General features: G+C 44.8%; 1 protein-coding gene across 2 annotated transcripts; it reads right to left on the reverse strand.

Annotated features, from left to right (window-relative positions):
• Positions 1-12,650: 12,650 nt before the first annotated feature.
• LOC120701945 lies at positions 12,651-16,431 on the reverse strand. Of its 2 annotated transcripts, none has more exons than XM_039985739.1 (3): positions 14,652-16,431; positions 14,272-14,527; positions 12,651-13,072 (listed from the first exon to the last, which is right to left on the reverse strand). In XM_039985739.1, the coding sequence occupies exons 1-3, from the start codon at positions 16,260-16,262 to the stop codon at positions 12,864-12,866; spliced, it is 2,076 nt and encodes a 691-aa protein (XP_039841673.1). In that variant the 5' UTR covers positions 16,263-16,431; the 3' UTR covers positions 12,651-12,863. The 2 variants fall into 2 exon arrangements, with proteins under 2 accessions (XP_039841673.1, XP_039841679.1); XM_039985745.1 differs by having other exon boundaries at positions 12,651-13,085; positions 14,652-16,423.
• Between the last annotated feature and the right edge of the window lie 916 nt (positions 16,432-17,347).

Raw genomic sequence — 17,347 nt, forward strand, 5'->3', positions numbered from 1 at the left:
TGGTGCTCCCCTCAGAAAAAGGGCATGTGAAGGAGTATGACTATTACTGCAGATAACCAGGGAGCCAAGCGCGCCCTGAATTTCAGTGGTGACCAGCGAAGGATAATGATGTCGGCTGCAAGTTCAGCCAATAGTTGGAGGGAGCATGAAGTCATGAGTGGAAGGAGAAGGAACAGGGAAGAGGATATGGCGGATCATGTGCCGCAGGCTAACAGACAAGGAGAAATTCTAGATGAACTTGTTAGCGGCGTGAAGAACATGGCAATGGAGGCCAAGATACCTGATTTAAATGAGCACCCATCCCATATTGAGGGTGGGAAGGTTCCTGGTCTAGATTCCTTTATTGATTCAAGTGGCACATCGGAGAACATGAAGACAGAACTGCAATCAACCGAGCATCTGAGTATGCTTGAAAGATTAAGGGGAGCAAAACACATGAAGGCAGCCGCTGCAACTGAAAAGAAGAGTGCGATGGGATTACGTGGCACTGCAAAAGATATTGAGAAGCCAAAGCGAAGTAAGAAAATTGCGCATTCCAACATTGCAGCTTCCATACAGGAACTCGAGCGCAACGGTTTAATGGCAGACGACATGCAGAAAAGGGAGGAAGGTAATGCATCAGCTGGTGCAACAACCAAGGCGAAGGTGGAGGAAGGTGAGTCTCCTGCGAAACGCAGTAGGCGCTCCCCCGCACACGTGACACCCCTGACGGGAGCTCGAGAGGAGCCCCGTCAGGAGCAATGAATACTCTAGCATGGAACTGCGGGGGGCTGGGGAACCCCCGGACAGTTCAGGAACTCTGCAACTTTGTCAAGTTGCATCACCCCAAGCTTGTTTTTCTTTCAGAAACAAGAATGAGTGCCAATAGAAGTAAGAATTTGCGCTGGAAATTAGGTTTAAAGCATTGTTTAGCAATAGATAGTGATGGCCTGAGTGGTGGTCTTGCTTTGTTTTGGGATGAACATATAAACGTGTCTTTGCTGTCGCAAGGTCAACGTTATATCGACGTGTTGGTGTATGAGAACCCCAATGCAGCACATTGGAGAGCCACATTTATCTATGGGGAGCCTCGAGTTGAAAATAGAAGGAATATGTGGGATCGCTTGCGCTTGCTGTGTGGGGCATGGACTGCGCCATGGATGCTTATTGGAGAGTTTAATGAAGCTATGTGGCAGTATGAACACTTTTCTGAAACACCGCGCGCGGAGCGACAAATGATGGATTTCAGGGAAGTTCTTAGCCATTGTGATTTACATGATCTTGGTTTTTCCGGTCTTCCTTGGACATACAACAATAACCAGGGAGGCAACCGTAATGTGCGAGTTCGGCTTGATCGGAGTGTTGCGAACACTGCGTGGTCGGCTTTATTTCCAGGGGCCAATTTAAAGCATCTCACCTCCTCGCGCTCTGATCACAAAGCGCTGCTACTTGTCCCTCGCTCCGTTGGACAAGTGCCGCGCTGCCATACATTCAGATACGAAATCATGTGGGAACGGGAGGAAGAACTAGGTGTTGTTGTTGAAAATGCCTGGAAGAAGCGGAATCCGGGTAGTGATTTGGGTGCTCTAGCTGTGGCGCTACAAACCATCACCCAAGATTTGAGAACATGGAGCAAGGAGAAATTTGGTCATGTGACCAGGCAGCTGGAACAGCTCAGGAACAATTTAGAGATGTTGGAAAGGGATAACCCCTTATCTAATCGAGGAGCCATTTTAAAGACAAAGCAAGAACTAGATGAATTGCTATATAGAGAGGAAATGATGTGGCTGCAACGGTCAAGAATCAGTTGGCTTAAGGAGGGAGATCGTAATACTAAATATTTCCATCGGAAAGCCAGATGGAGATCAAGGAAAAATCACATTAAGAAGCTGAAGAAGGAAGATGGCAGCTGGTGCACAGACCAAAAATCCATGCAAGGTATGGCTGTTAATTATTTTGAGAACTTATTCTCGAGTGATGTACAGGTTAATCCACAGGAGCTAGTCGATCTGTTGGAGGTGTCTGTCACGCCTCAGGCAAATGAGGATCTCTGTAGAGAGTACAGTGATGAGGAAATCGGTGATGCCTTGTTCCAAATAGGCCCACTTAAAGCACCAGGTCCGGATGGGTTACCGGCACGATTTTTTCAGCGAAACTGGGGTTTACTGAAAGAGGATATCATACGAGCAGTGAAGGAATTCTTCGCCTCCGGAGTCATGCCGCCTGGAGTTAATGATACATGTATCGTGCTCATCCCCAAGGTACCCCACCCAGAACACCTTAAGGACTTTAGGCCAATAAGTCTGTGCAATGTCATTTACAAGGTCATGTCTAAGTGCATAGTAAATAGACGAGACCGCTCCTACAGGATCTGATATCTCCTAGCCAAAGCGCTTTTATCCCGGGGCGCTTGATAACAGACAATGCCCTTATTGCTTTTGAGTGTTTGCATGCAATAAATTCTAATGTTATGTAAAGGTCAACCATGGAGGCGATTTTCTTAATACAACAATTGATGGAGAGATATAGGGAACAGAAGAAGGACTTGCACATGGTCTTCATTGACCTTGAGAAGGCATATGACAAAGTACCGAGAAATGTCATGTGGTGGGCCTTGGAGAAGCACAAAGTCCCAACTAAGCACATTACCCTCATTAAGGATATGTATAAGGATGCGACGACGTCTGTCCGGACATGTGATGGCAACACCACTGACTTTCCTATTAACATAGGCCTACACCAGGGGTCAGCATTGAGCCCTTATTTATTTGCTTTAGTGATGGATGAGGTCACAAGGGATATACAAGGTGAGATCCCTTGGTGTATGCTCTTTGCTGATGATGTGGTGCTAGTTGACGAGAGTAGGGCAGGGGTTAATAGGAAGTTAGAGCTATGGAGACGCACGTTAGAGTCGAAAGGGTTCAGACTTAGTAGGACCAAGACCGAGTACATGATGTGTGATTTCAGCGCGACTAGGCATGAGGGGGGAGACGTTAGTCTAGATGGACAAGTGGTGGTCTAGAAGGATACTTTTTGGTATTTAGGATCGGTGCTCCAAAAGGATGGCGACATTGATGAAGATGTTAGGCATAGAATTTCAGCTGGCTGGTTGAAATGGCGGCAAGCTTCTGGCATCCTTTGTGACAAGCGGGTGCCACAAAAGCTAAAAGGCAAATTCTATAGGACAGCAATTCGTCCGGCGATGCTATACGGTGCTGAATGTTGGCCTACAAAAAGGCGACATGTCCAGCAACTGAGTGTAGCAGAGATGCGGATGTTGCGGTGGTTTTGCGGGCACACAAGGAGGGATAGAGTCCGGAACGAAGTTATTCGGGATAGGGTCGGAGTGGCACCAATTGAGGAGAAACTTACCCAGCATCGGCTGAGATGGTTTGGACATGTCCAACGAAGACCTCCTGAGGCGCCGGTGCGTAATGGGGTTCTTGAGCGGGTCGATAATGTAAAGAGGGGTAGAGGTAGACCTAAACTGACGTGGGATGAGTCGGTTAAGAGAGACCTTAAGGATTGGAATATCTCTAAAGAGATAGCTTTGGATAGGAGCGCTTGGAGACTAGCTATCAATGTGCCTGAACCTTGAACTTATTTCTTTCGGGTTTCATCTCTAGCCTACCCCAACTTGCTTGGAAAAAAGGCTATGTTGTTGTTGTTGTTGTTGTTGTTGATGAACAGAGTAAGTTTTGTGCTTATAAGCTGGATCTATCCAAGGCGTATGACAGAGTTGAGTGGTGTTTCCTCCGCAATGCGCTACTGAAACTGGGCTTTCAGAGGAATTGGATGGACCGAGTCATGACTTGTGTCACATCGGTACGCTACACTGTACGTTTCAACGGTGCTATGTCAGCACCGTTTACACCTACTCGAGGTCTACGGCAAGGTGATCCTCTTTCGCCATACTTATTTATGTTTGTGGCTGGCGGTTTATCTACCTTGATCAAAAGCAAGGTTAATGCAGGTTCTCTTCAGGAACTAAAAGTGTGCAGAAATGCACCGGGTATTTCGCACCTCCTATTTGCTGATGATATGCTTCTCTTCTTCAAATCTGTACCGGAGCAAGCAGCAGAGATTAAGGATGTGTTGCAGACTTACAGCAGATGCACCGGACAACTGATCAATCCAGAAAAATGCTCTATTATGTATTTATGTTTAGCGGCAAGAGGCCGATGGAGATTCAGGAGCAAGTCAGACACATACTGCAAATTGATAGATCGGTGTTCGATGCAAAATATCTGGGCTTACCGACGCCGATTGGGAGACTGAAAGGTGACCATTTCCAGCACCTGAAGGAGCGCTTGAGTAAGCACTTGCGAGATTATACTGAAAAGAATATGTCCATTGCTGCAAAGGAGATTTTGATAAAAGCAGTAGCACAAGCCCTACCAACTTACAGCATGAGTGTTTTCAAGTTACCGCTGGGCTTATGAGATGACCTGACCAGCATCATACGTGATTTCTGGTGGGGAGTTGAAAATGGGCAAAGGAAAACTGCATGGATAGCTTGGGAAGAACTAGTTTTAAAAAAGTGCTGCGGTGGCATGGGTTTCAAAGATCTTCGGCTCTTCAATTAGGCCATGCTTGCCAGGCAGGCATGGCGCTTAATACAGTTCCCTGACAGCCTCTACGCACGTCTGCTTAAAGCCAAGTATTTTCCGAGGGGTAACCTAGTTGATACGGCCTTTTGCTCCAATGCCTCATCAACCTGGCAAGCCGTCATGTATGGACTCGAGCTCCTTAAGCAAGGTATCATTTGGAGAGTGGGCGATGGCAGCCAGATTCGGATTTGGAGAGATCCATGGATACCCCGGGAGTTATCAATGAGAGTGTCAACTAGGCAAGGTAGATGCAGAATGAGATGGGTGTCAGAACTTCTAGACACAGAAGGTCGAGACTGGGATTTTGATAGACTCATTCAGATTTTCAACCCAGCTGATGTGGAGGAAATTGTTAAAATTAAAATCCCAGCTAGGCGGATGGAGGACTTTATTGCATGGCACATGGAGAAAACCGGCCTCTTCTCAGTACGGAGCGCGTACAATCTTGCTCTCAGAATCAAACTGGGTCAGGGAACTGCGTCCTCTAGTTTTGCACCTGATGGTGCAAGGAAAGTGTGGTCACGTGTATGGAGCGGCAAGATTCCCCCAAAAGTGAATGTATTCACTTGGAAATTAGCTAGAAACAGCCTGCCGACAAGACGTGCGAAGTATATCAGACACCTGGAAGCAAGTGATACATGCGCTCTCTGTGGCCGGGAACCAGAGACAAGCTACCACGCCATAGTCACCTGCCCCCGGGCGCAAGGTTTGAGAAGCGCAATGCGTGAGCATTGGCTGTTGCCGGATGAGGAACAGTTTCACTACACTGGACCTGACTGGCTCCTATTGCTTCTTGATCAGTGTTCAGATGCAGTGCGCGATCTCACCAAGCTGCTGCTCTCGAAGACATGGTCCATCCATAATAACATCACCCATCAGGAAGGTCCCATGAGTATCCCTGAAGCTGTTCATTCCCTTCTATCCATGCAAGCTACGCTGTCAGATGTTCTGTCTGGCAGCTGTTCAAACACCGGAAAGGGGAAGCTGCCCTGCCCAGTGCCAGGCAAGCAAAAGCAGAGTAGTGCTGGCTCCAAATCGTTTGGGAGGACAGCATGGGATCCCCCTCCAGCGGGATGGACCAAAGTGAATATAGATGGCTCCTTTGTTTCCCAATCTGGGACTGCAGGCGTTGGCATCATTGCTAGGGACAGTCAGCGTCGAATTATTTTCACTGCGTGGCGTGTTCTTTTCAGGTGTCGAGATGCAACGGAAGCGGAAGCGCAGGCATGCTTGGAGATGCTTGGAGGGTATTCGACTTGCTGCACAGTGGGCCCAAGAGCCCATCATCGTAGAGACGGACTGTGCTAGAATTGTTCAAGCAATGGAAGCCCAAGAGGATTGTTCCACACTCAGCTTCGTCATAGTTGAGGCCAAGTCCCAAGCCCGGTTGCTAGTTGATTGGCGTGTTGCCAAGGTAAAGAGAGAGTGTAATTTAGTTGCTCATGAGTTAGCTCATTTAGCTCGGAGAAATACTCACACAACAGTGTGGATAGGTCAAGCACCTGCGTGCGTACATGATCTAATAAAAAAACGAATGTAATTCTCCGTCCTAATCAATAAAGCTCTCTTTTACCCGGAAAAAAAAAAAGTAGTAGGTGGCAACTACGAGTATGAACTAACGGCTGGGCCCGGGCAGGTTCCCAATATCCATGCTCGCAGACTCAGGCACCGAAGATTTAAACGTGACGACAAACGCTAGGCTGCGGGAACGGCTGGGCTTTGTTCTCTGAACCTCGCTTTTTTTAGAATCAGGATTTTGAGATAAGCCAGCTGACTGGAGAATTGACTGTCTCGATAAGCCGGCTGTTTGACAATCTTGATTATTTTGAGTCGATTCTTTGACCTGAGTGGTAAAATGTCTGAAATGCCCTTGAGGTTGATAATATCTCATTTTTTTCTGAATACAAGCAAAATTCAATAATTCTTATATTTTCCGAGTATCTTGACTACATAATTATTATTAGATCAAATAGATTAATATCACAAATATACGATGTACCAGCATCATTTGTGTTATCATATAGACTGGCGGTGTGGTGAAGGGGCGCAGGGCACCTTCTGGCGGTGTGGAGTCTGAGCACAGGCCGGCGGCGCTGCTGACCTAGGAGGAAAGATGGCCGGCGCAGCTCTGCTCCGTGACGGTAGGGGTGGCACTCGTCACAGATCCAGAATCAGGGAGGAATGACGGCGCGATTCCAAGACGCCTGCGCCCGGCACGGCCAGGTGGAGGCACGCCGGCGTAGGGAGAGACGGGTGGTGGGGGAGGGGCCTTGCGGAGGGAGACGCTTGAGGAGGAGGATGCTCGGGGAGAAGGGCACAGGAGGAAAAACTGTTCGATTATGGGCTAAGCGAGTCGTGGGCGTAGGTCGGGAGAATCGGCCTTGCAATTGTTTTCTGGATTTCGTGGTAAGGGGCGGTCCAGAAAATCAAAAAATAATCGAAACGTTTGGGTGGGCTTTTCGCTTATTCTCATTCACAATCCGCTTATAAGCGGAAACAAACATGCCCATCGTCAGTAATCCGGAGCAGATCAGAGAGAGAGCAGGTGGAAGGCACGGTGCATGGCCACCCCCTACGCATGCATCCACGAGGGCTTCCCTCTGACTACTAGTAGAAAAAGGGGGGAACTTTAGCACCGTGTCATGGTACCAGTGCCGATGAAGCATACATTATAGCACCGGGTCATGCCATGGTCCGGTGCTAATACCTCCACAGGCATTAGTACAAGTCATGGCATGACCCGAAACTAATGTTGCCATCTATATATACCAGACCCTCTACCTCTTCCTCGGCTGCCAACAACCAGCACTATTCATGGCAGCCGAATGAGGAGAGGGGAGGAGAATTATTGCATTTTTTTATAAAAAAGTTAGCAATTTTCTCTATAACAGCAATTAATTTCTTAGATGCAGTTAGCAACCCATTTAGTTTATAATTGTTATACATGCGATAATTATTTATTTATATGCAATTAGTAATTGAGTCAGATTATTATTTTTTATATATGTGATAATTGTTTTATATAGTTAGCAAGTAATTTAGTTTATACTCCTAAATTATAGGTCGTTCCAAATTATAGATCGTTTGACTTTTTTGACAACAAGTTTGACCATTGAACTTATTCAAAAAGTTTGTGCAAATATAGTCAAATTTAAATCATTCTTAAAGAACTTCTATTGATAAAATAAGCTAAGAAAAATTGATATTTTATACAAAATTTTGAATAAAACGAGTGGTTAATTTTGAAGTTGAAAAAGTCAAATGACCTATAATTCGGAACGGAGGGAGTAATTGTTAGTAATTGAGCTTTTCACCCGGTGCCAAAGGCCGTATGTATAAAAGAAGTGTCCCGACCCCTTCTTCCTCCTCCACACGTTGCTTCCTCTTCGTTGATCGCTACTTCCTCCTCTGTGCCTGCGCCCGAGCCTTCTCCATGCCACCGTGCCCGAGCCTCCTCCGCACCGTCGTGCCCGACCCTCCACCACCGCATCGACCCGCCACCGCCGCACCGCTCGCGCCTCCTCCACGCCCGCACCGTCACGCCTGACCCTCCACCACCGCATCAACCTGCCACCGCCGCGCCGTTCGCGCCTCCTCCACGCCCGCACCGGCCTCCGCCGGCACCCGCACGCCTCCTCCAGTGCCGGCACCCAGCCACGCCTCGTCCTGTCGCCTCCGACCGCGTCCTCTCAGCCTCCGGATGTGTCCTCGATGCGCCTCGTCGCCATGTTGATGCGCCTCGCCCGGTCCCTTCGTTGCGCTGGCACCCTAGCAGCTAGCCCTCCTCCATGCGTGCCGCTGGCTTGCGCCTCCAAGCCCACGCCTGGCCCACTCAGTAAGCGCCAAGCACGCCTCCGGGTGGTAAAGGGCCCAAAATTTTAAACTAGAAAATTGAAGGGCCGGGCCCTAAAAGGGTTGGACTCTAATCTTATATAATTTTGAGCTAAAAATTTTAAGGGCCTTGATGGGCTGTGAAGAGGCCATTAGGGCCATGGCCCATTACCACTCCTACGCACGCCCAAGTACGTAGGCACGCTGCGCACACCTATTTTAAGATTTTCCCCTATTATTTTTTTCCAAATTTCATTATTTTAGTTAATTAGGTTTTCTAATTCTAATTGTTGTAGTTTAAACTAGAAATTTACATTACAATTTAGTTTAAATTAGTTAGGTTTTAGTTGCCCTTTGATTTCATGTTTTATTTAGATATTAGCTAGAATTTAATTAGTTTAACTTTATTAGTAGTTTTAATTTAGAAATTTATTATTTAGTTTTAATTTTGAACTTCAGTTAATTATTCTATTGATGTTTCCAATATGTTTACATATAATTTTGTTTTTAGATAATTATATATTTTAATTTAGTATTTCTTTAGAATATTATTAATTTGATACTAGTTGTTTCAGGTATAACTAGATATTTTAGTTTATATCGTGAATTCCATGTCCATGTATTATTCAAATGATGTAACTTTCAAAGATTTATATATACAATATTTTTTCTTTTTAGATTGTTCCATGAATGGGCACGTGTCATTTGTAGAATTCATTGTTGTAATTAGGTTCAGCATAGATTTAATTATTCCTTAGAGAATTACGCACAGGCACACTCTCGCTCTCTCACACACACTAACACATACATACACTCACTCTCTCGCTCACACACACTCATTGTCTGTCGCTCTCTCTCTCTCACTCAACCTCACATACACTCACACACACATTCTCTCTCTCTCACCCTCACACATACACAACAATAACAACAACAATTTGGTCACAGTAATAGAAGAGGTCAAAGAAGGAACATTCCAGCCACAAAGGTAGAACGATGAGCTAACCAAGGCGTTAAAAAAATCTGGAACACCATAGACGAGCCCGCGCATCGGTGTGGTCCCATGAAAAGTTGATTATGCTCGAGATAGCTCGTACAAGACACATTGAAAAAGCAATGTAGAAAAGGACAACAAAATATATGCCTTAAAAGAAGAGATGAACATAACAGTAGCGTATCTGCAATCTCATGGACGCAAGGGTTAACGAGGCACTGATGAGTGCTCTCAGCCAGCTAAGGGCCACTAAGGGCCACTGCTGGGTCGCATACGGATATTGTGATAAGCCCGGCCTCTTAGCGACGTAGAGGCTATGCATACACGGCGACACCTGATGATGAGCCCCTAGAGAATGAACTGGTTGATGCCGCCCAAAGATACCGAATGGATGATATCACCATCCAGACATCATGTGAGCTACATATCAAAGCATAGAATATATTTGTTCTGATAGCTCACGGGTTGGCGTTACCGGTGATTCCTAGTGGTACAATTCATGAAATGCGGGTATCCCCTGGTGGTACCATTTGCCTTAAACCTTTAAATGAAGTTGTGCTATTTTAGTTGGAGGACAAGATTATGTAATTATTTAGACTCAATCTATAAGTTTTAGTCTCATTCATCAGTAAATAATTTCCTAGATCTATGGAAGGGAGAGAAGAAGATTTGTTTTTTTCTATCTTTACACACATGCATGATAGATTTTTCTTTCTAAAATTAGTGGTACAACAATAGGTTAGGTTTTTATTTTTTTATTTAGTACTAGTTAAATTGACATTTTCAACATCTATGCATATATAGAAGTATATATTTATGTCCATTTAGGGCTCCATTTCTTTTGAGAAAAAAATTGATTTATTTTTTCTATCTTTACACACATGCATCATAGTTTTTTTTTTCAAGATTTAGTGGTACAATAATAGGTTGGGTTTTGATTTTTGTTGTTTAGTACTAGTTAAATTAAATTGTTTCTACATTTATGAATATATAGAAGTACATATTTATGTCAATTTACGGCGACATTTCTTTTGAGAAAAAAGTTTGATTTATTTTTTACATCTACACACATGCATGATAGAGTTTTTTTTCAAGATTCAGTGGTACAATAATAGGATGGGTTTAATTTTTTATTTAGTATGTGTTAAATTGATTTTTCATCATCTACGCATATATAGAAGTACATATTTATGGCCATTTATGGTTTTCCTTTGAGAAAATAGTTTGATTTATTTTTCTATATTTACATAAACGCATGGCCATGTCAATCCATTTAAGTTATTTGTTGGTGTTCAGAGATGGATAGGACATGGGTGTACAATACTCAAAGGACGAACGCCTATTTTTGTGGAGAGCTTAATAATTCATTGAAGTTGTGGAAAACCACACAAGAAATGAGAAGACACGGATGATACATTGCCCATGCAAAGTCTGCCGGAATTTGAGAGTATTCAGCGACCCAACTACAATCAGATCGCATGTGGTGGTGAATGGTTTTGTTAAGGACTACAAGATCTGGAAGTATCATGGCGAGACGGATGCTCCCCCTCCAATGAATAATACACTTGATGAAGATGAGGAGTTTGGCGGATTGTTTGATGCTTATTATGATGGTGACAGAGATGATGATTGTGGCGGCGATGATGATGGGGGTTGGTGGATTCCATGGTGATGATGTCGATGACGGGCCCATTGATGGTGATTGTAGTGACGATGAACTTGATGTTGGTGATTTTCTAAGCCAGTTATTATGCCACACTAAAGTGGAGGTATTGGTTGCTAGTACCAGGGGTTAGCAAACTTCGAGAGTGAGAAAATCAGCAGAGGAAAATATATAAGAGTGATCAAAGGAATGCCCCCAAACACTGAATCGTACTTCATTTCATACTTGAGCTGACTCTAGAGGCTAAGCATAGTTGGTCGGATGGCAATTTCAACGGTCTGCTGCATATCTTGGCTTGGTTGCTTCCAAAGCCAGATAAAGTGACAGCCAACACATTACGAGCAAAGAAGCTTGTCAGCCCGTTCACGATGGGTGTGAAAAGAATTCATGTGTATCCAAATCATTGTATTTTGTATTGTGAAGATACTTTCAAAGACTTGAACAAATGTCCTGTATGTTCTGCAAGTCAGTATAAAAACAATGCTGGTTACTATGGTGGCGACATCAAGGTCCAACCAATGTTAATAAAAGGAAGGAGAATGTTGCGAAGAATAGTGGTGCCTGTGTTGAGCTAGACGACATTACCTTAGGCATTTATGAGAAGGAGGGAAGAATTTCCTCCATGGTTATGTGGTACCTCCCAGTTTTCAATCGCCCGAGGCGTTTCTTCTCGAACCCAAAGGATGATGAACTCATGCGATTGTGGGATTCAGATAAGCGTAGCTCTGACATCTAGGTGATGCTCGGCAGTGGAAGGAATTTGATGAGAAGTATTATTTGGAATTTGGAAACGATTTGAGAAATGTTCAGTTCCCATTGAGTACGGATGGAATGAATCCGTTTAGTGAAAGAAGTATCACCCACAACATATGGCCAGTGATACTGATGATGTACAACCTGCCTACATGGTTGTGCTAGAAGAGAAATTTTTTTTGCTATCCATCCTTATACATGGCCCCAAGCATCCTGGAATCGATATAGATAATTTTCTTGAGCATTTGATTCAAGGGATGAAAATTTTATGGAAGGAGGGTGCGACACGCACAGCTAGACCAACCGGACTAGCGTGCGCTTACCTATAAACAGTCCTCTATCTCAAGTTGTTTAGAGGGTTAAACAAAAAGATGCACTTTAGCAGACCCTCTAATAGGCCCTCTATTCTGTGAAGGCCTCCAAATTCTCTACTCCATCCTCCATTCCTAGGGGGTCTCCACGAAACCCTCTATTATAAGTTAGAATTGAAGTCTATTGTTAAAGTTGGAGCAAATTTAGATGCCTCTAAAAAATAGAGGCAACCCCTATTTAGCATTTAGAGGGTCTGATTTAAAGGCTGCTGCTAGAGTTGCTCATAAGTGCGGCCAGACGAATATCCTTAGCATGCAAACAAAAAGGGACATGTGAAAGGAGAGCGTGTCACCTTCGTTAAAGCTAGCTGATAATATGATGCCAGGTACATCGCACAGTTATTCCTAGAAATAGCTAGCATCAGTCAGAATAGTTCGAACAATTCCACACACTAAAAAAGAAGAAGCAAAGCCTCTAAGGAAGAAGGAAAGCATGCTGCACTCCACCCTCACAACAAAGTACTTATAAAATTGGCATGGAAAATTCATGACAAATTCAAAATGTTACACAAGGTCGTACCATTCGCTGTTGCCAAATGATTAACATTAGAAAATAATAGTCTCTGATCACCTCTAATATATAGTTAATTAGATTCAACCCTCACCTGATGATGAGTGACTCATTAGTCAACAAAAGAATCACTGCAGAGCTTCTTACAAATCTATGTGACATCAACATACATGAAGTCCTCTTCTACTCCACACATGCGCTGAACAGCATATTCACTCTTACAGATAAGACGTTCATTGGCAAGGTAATCTCCTCGGCAGATCATCTCCTCGAACGCTTGGTCCCCACCATGGAATTTTTCCATAGCTGGATGGACAACCTTTGCTCCCTCGGACTCACAATATAGGCACCGCACATGTTCTGATGCACAGGACAAAAAAGCATAAAAGTTTCATTATGACAAAATAAATTTTAAAATGAACGAACAGTTCTGTTGTGATCTATATAAAGTTTCACTTTGAATGCCCTCAAAAAATAAAAGTTTCACTTTGAATGGAGCTTTCACACAAGTGCCACCCATTGTTTTATGTGCATGCATTGCCTTGTAACCTAACTGGCCTCCAAGCAAACATCCTCTCCTCTCAAATGCATCTTAACTAGCTCCTATAGTCCTATATGGCTATATACCAAACGTGAAGCACAACAATAATCCTCAAATGATGCCACTCCAGCCCCAATTAGTAATTCCTTCTTCCCATGGACTCTCTCATATATGGCAATGGGCTGTCCTATAGGCCAGTGGTAGACTGATGGGCTCTTATCTGAATTGTGGTTCAAGCAGGTCAGATCTTGTGGCGCAAAAAGGTAGGTCCAATGGTTCTACTCTTATTATTCATTTTCATTTATTTCAAATAATAAAATTAGATTTAAATATTTAATATGTGGGAAGATATGAATGTAGGGAGAATGAAATCCATGCAAGATATTGTATATGTTTTCCAGTGATATATGAAGTCATCCAACTGTTGGAACAGAATAACCTAGGAACAAACCAGATTAATCAAAATGGTAGGAATCTTTTGCATCATCAGCTCAGCTTAGGTTCTGAATTTATGATTGTTGATGTTTCATTCGAAACGGTCAAACTCAATGAGTACATAACAAAAGTAATTGAGGTTTGATGCTTGTGTAAACATTAGAGCAAACTGTGTTTTTGTTTTGAGACCAAGCAAACTGTGTTGCAACATGCTTGTTGAATTGCAGTAAGTATTCTTAATATATTGTATCTTTAACTATTCCTGTTGAAAAGCATACCCAATTACTTCTCTATTACTGTAACATGTGTTTCTAACCTTACTTCCTACTAATAATACTATAAACTATCCATGGCTTCAAGGGGAACAACAAGCTAGATCAGCAATACGACTTTGTCCTAAATAATACATTTTCACGTTTTGTAGTATGTACATATGAATTTTGCAGCATAAGTTTGTGGATTTCATTGTACTAATTAGCATGTTACAATATATGCCTCCTGAGGCATCATAGTGAGTACGAAAAGCCATCCAGCACATCACACAACATTAATATGAAGGAACTGTGCACAAACAAGAGCGTACCAGTGTATGGCAGTGGCATATCCACACGGCAGCACTTTAGTACTTTGCCATCATCCTCATTGTCAAACTCAGCAAAAAAAAGTGCTGGATCTCTTTCAGCAGATTGAGAATCTCTTTGAGTCGCCAAAAAGTTCACATGGGAGTAGAAAAATTTGCAAGGTGCAAAGGAAAGATCATCATCCCTGTCACTGCAGAACTCAGGGCCGCAAACTAGCTCATTCACGCCACAGATAATGTGTAGGTCATACATGGGTTCCTATATGAAGGATGAAGGTGCATAATTAAGTTAATTAGTGAATGCAAGTAATCTAATTAAAGCGGTAAACATTATCGATAAAATAAGGTGAGAGATGTAGCAAAAAGCAAAACAAGTGACCAACTCCATCTTGCAGTGCGTGAGTATCCAGTGCAGCTTCCACCCATCTACTTATTCTTCTCTGCTGAGCCTCAGAACGCTTCTTTCCCGCTACTGTGGGATAGGTCGACCTTTTGGTTCGCTCAGGAACTGGCTCCTCCTTGGGAGACAATAATCCAGCAATGTGCTGGACATCATCTGAGGACAGACGGGCTCCGTTCTGCAGCAGCAACAAGGCAGGCCCCTGCAGAATTTTCTTGCAGCAACTGAGAAATTCGGCTTGCTCCACGGGTTTCGGATGCCATGCTGCCGTAGCTGCAGCTTCATAGGCTTCTTGGAATGTCCCGCATGGCGTTTGTTCTGCGGCCTTCCTGACAGCATCGTAGAAGCCATACCAACTTCTTGGATGGAGAAAATCGAGATTGTGCTGGTATTGCTGACGCTCTTCCTGTTCTTCTGCATCAATGTTTAGGCGCGCATAGTTTGCGATCAGGCACTGCACAATTTCGTGCTCTGACAGGTTGTGGTAGCGGGTCTGGAGAAAGGACGCGAGGCCATAAAAAGAACGGCTTTCCAGGCGAGTGAGACTGTTGGGGCCGATCACGTCGAGCACGGGCGGGTCTGCTGCTGGAAAATTGGCATCGTACCAGATCGTGTTGATGATGATGTTGCAGACAGGGTCCAAGGGCCCGTAGCAGTGGCCGCCCATGAGCAGGCTGCGGTGGTAGCGAGACCTCAGCTCAGAGCGTGGCAGCCTCGCCATGGCGCGCAGGTACGAGCTCCGAATCGTGTCCAGAAGCACCATCCTCAGGGACCGGGTGTGCTGACACGGCATATTATTGGCGAGCTTGCCGCAGTGGGATGGTCGTCGACAATCCGCGAGATCCCAAACGCGTCGCAGATCAAGAACTGGCAAATGGGCAGCAGCAGCATCCGTGTTATCGAGCAGAGTCTTGAGTTCAGAGAGGCTCCGACGGGGATCGTCGGGCTGCTTCACGGCTTCGAGCAAGACCAGCGTTTGGTCCGGATGCGCCGACATTGTTATCCAGACACGGACGAGCTGCTCCGGCCGAGGGTGGCCGGCGATCCGCGCGGCGACGCCAAGGGCCGCCTTGAAGGCGCACGCCGACGCGGCGGAGGCGACGGAGAACCCCGCCATGCCGCGGTCCGCCACGACGAGGCGCGCGGCGACGAGCAGGTCGGCCTCGCCGAGCCGCAGGTAGCGCACGGCCTCCCAGCCGGCGAGGTAGGGGAAGAAGCGGATCAGGAAGGCTTTGAGTGCGTCGAAAGAAAGCTGCCCCATCTTCTGCAGCCTCTCCGGATCGACGGCGCCGGCCGAGGCCTCCGCCTCCGCCTCCGCCTCCGCTTCGAGGGCTTCGCTGAGCCTGCCGGCGGCGAGGGTGTTGGTCAAGATGTTGGAGACGGGGTCCAGCAGCCCGATGCAGACGCCGGCTTCGTACAGGCGCGCGAGCGTGGTGTGCGTCGTCTTCCCCGCGTCGATCCGGACGCAAGCTTCCTTGTACGCCGCGCCAATCTTCGCGAGCACCTGCGATTTGTCCTCATCTTGCTCCTGCTTGTAGGGGATGTACCGCCGCTGCGGCCGAACAACGCGGAGGCTGCTACTTCCGCCGTCCATCAGCAACGGCGAGCGACGGGCTGGCTCCGATTATGACTAGGGTTCGTCGGGAGTTCTACCTCGTCGATTTGGGGGAAAGATCGGCCAGGCGACGGCTGCTGGCGCCGAGGCGAACCGTGTCCGGCGAGGGAAAAATTGAGCACATTATTTTGAACAAATTGGTTTTAGAATCATGATTTCAATCCAGTCAACACATTGGTTTTAAATCATGATTTCAATCCAATACATCGTGATCTTGTTTTAATGCACATTTGACTGGCTGGCAAGGTCACACAAACTATTAATTAATCGGCATAAGGGCAAGATATGGATACGTAGAGAAAGCTATCGGAGGCGAATCTGTCGGACCCTACTACATGGATTTGCCGAGGGACTCTGCATAATTTGCAACAGTGATGTTACAGTAACAATTCGTTAATTTTAGATTAATTAGTCTGGTTAGATTTATCTTTTTTTTGCGAGGGAAGATTTGTCTCGCGATTTGCAACTCATCTATGCAAACATTTTATAAATAGACTTCATTTAGTACTTCTAAATAGCAAGATTTTTTTTAAAAAAATTTACCTCTGAACATCTAAACACACCCTTAACCGTAAAGAAAAATATTAGTACTTTGAAGCGTCGTGGAAAGGTAAAGCTACGGTTCCCTTTTCTTGATTTGGATAAGGAAGTAAATAAAAATAAAAGGTGGATGTAAAAGTTAAATATTAGTACCTTCCATAGGCTGAACCGTGATCCGCTGTCGCCGTATTCCAATAAAAGGTCCTCATTCCGCTATGGCTTAGTGGCCAAATCGATATGATTCGAATATGATATTAGTAATAAAAAAGTTGATGTATTTTTATTTGTGTGCTGATTTACATGCACTGGGTTGTTCTGTTTTCGTGCCGAATATGTCTGTCATGTTGCAAAGTAGATATAGATATTGCATATATTTTACATACATGTTGCAAGTATTTTATCTAAATATTGCGTCTTCAATGAGAAAATTGAATGTTTTATGCAATATGAAACAAATGTTGCAGTAGATTTTCTCCTCGTCATCAACAAATGGCTAGCAACTTTTTTCAATATTTTTTTGATGT

Source organism: Panicum virgatum, chromosome 1K (assembly GCF_016808335.1).
Source record: "Panicum virgatum strain AP13 chromosome 1K, P.virgatum_v5, whole genome shotgun sequence".
NCBI classification, from domain to species: domain Eukaryota; kingdom Viridiplantae; phylum Streptophyta; class Magnoliopsida; order Poales; family Poaceae; genus Panicum; species Panicum virgatum.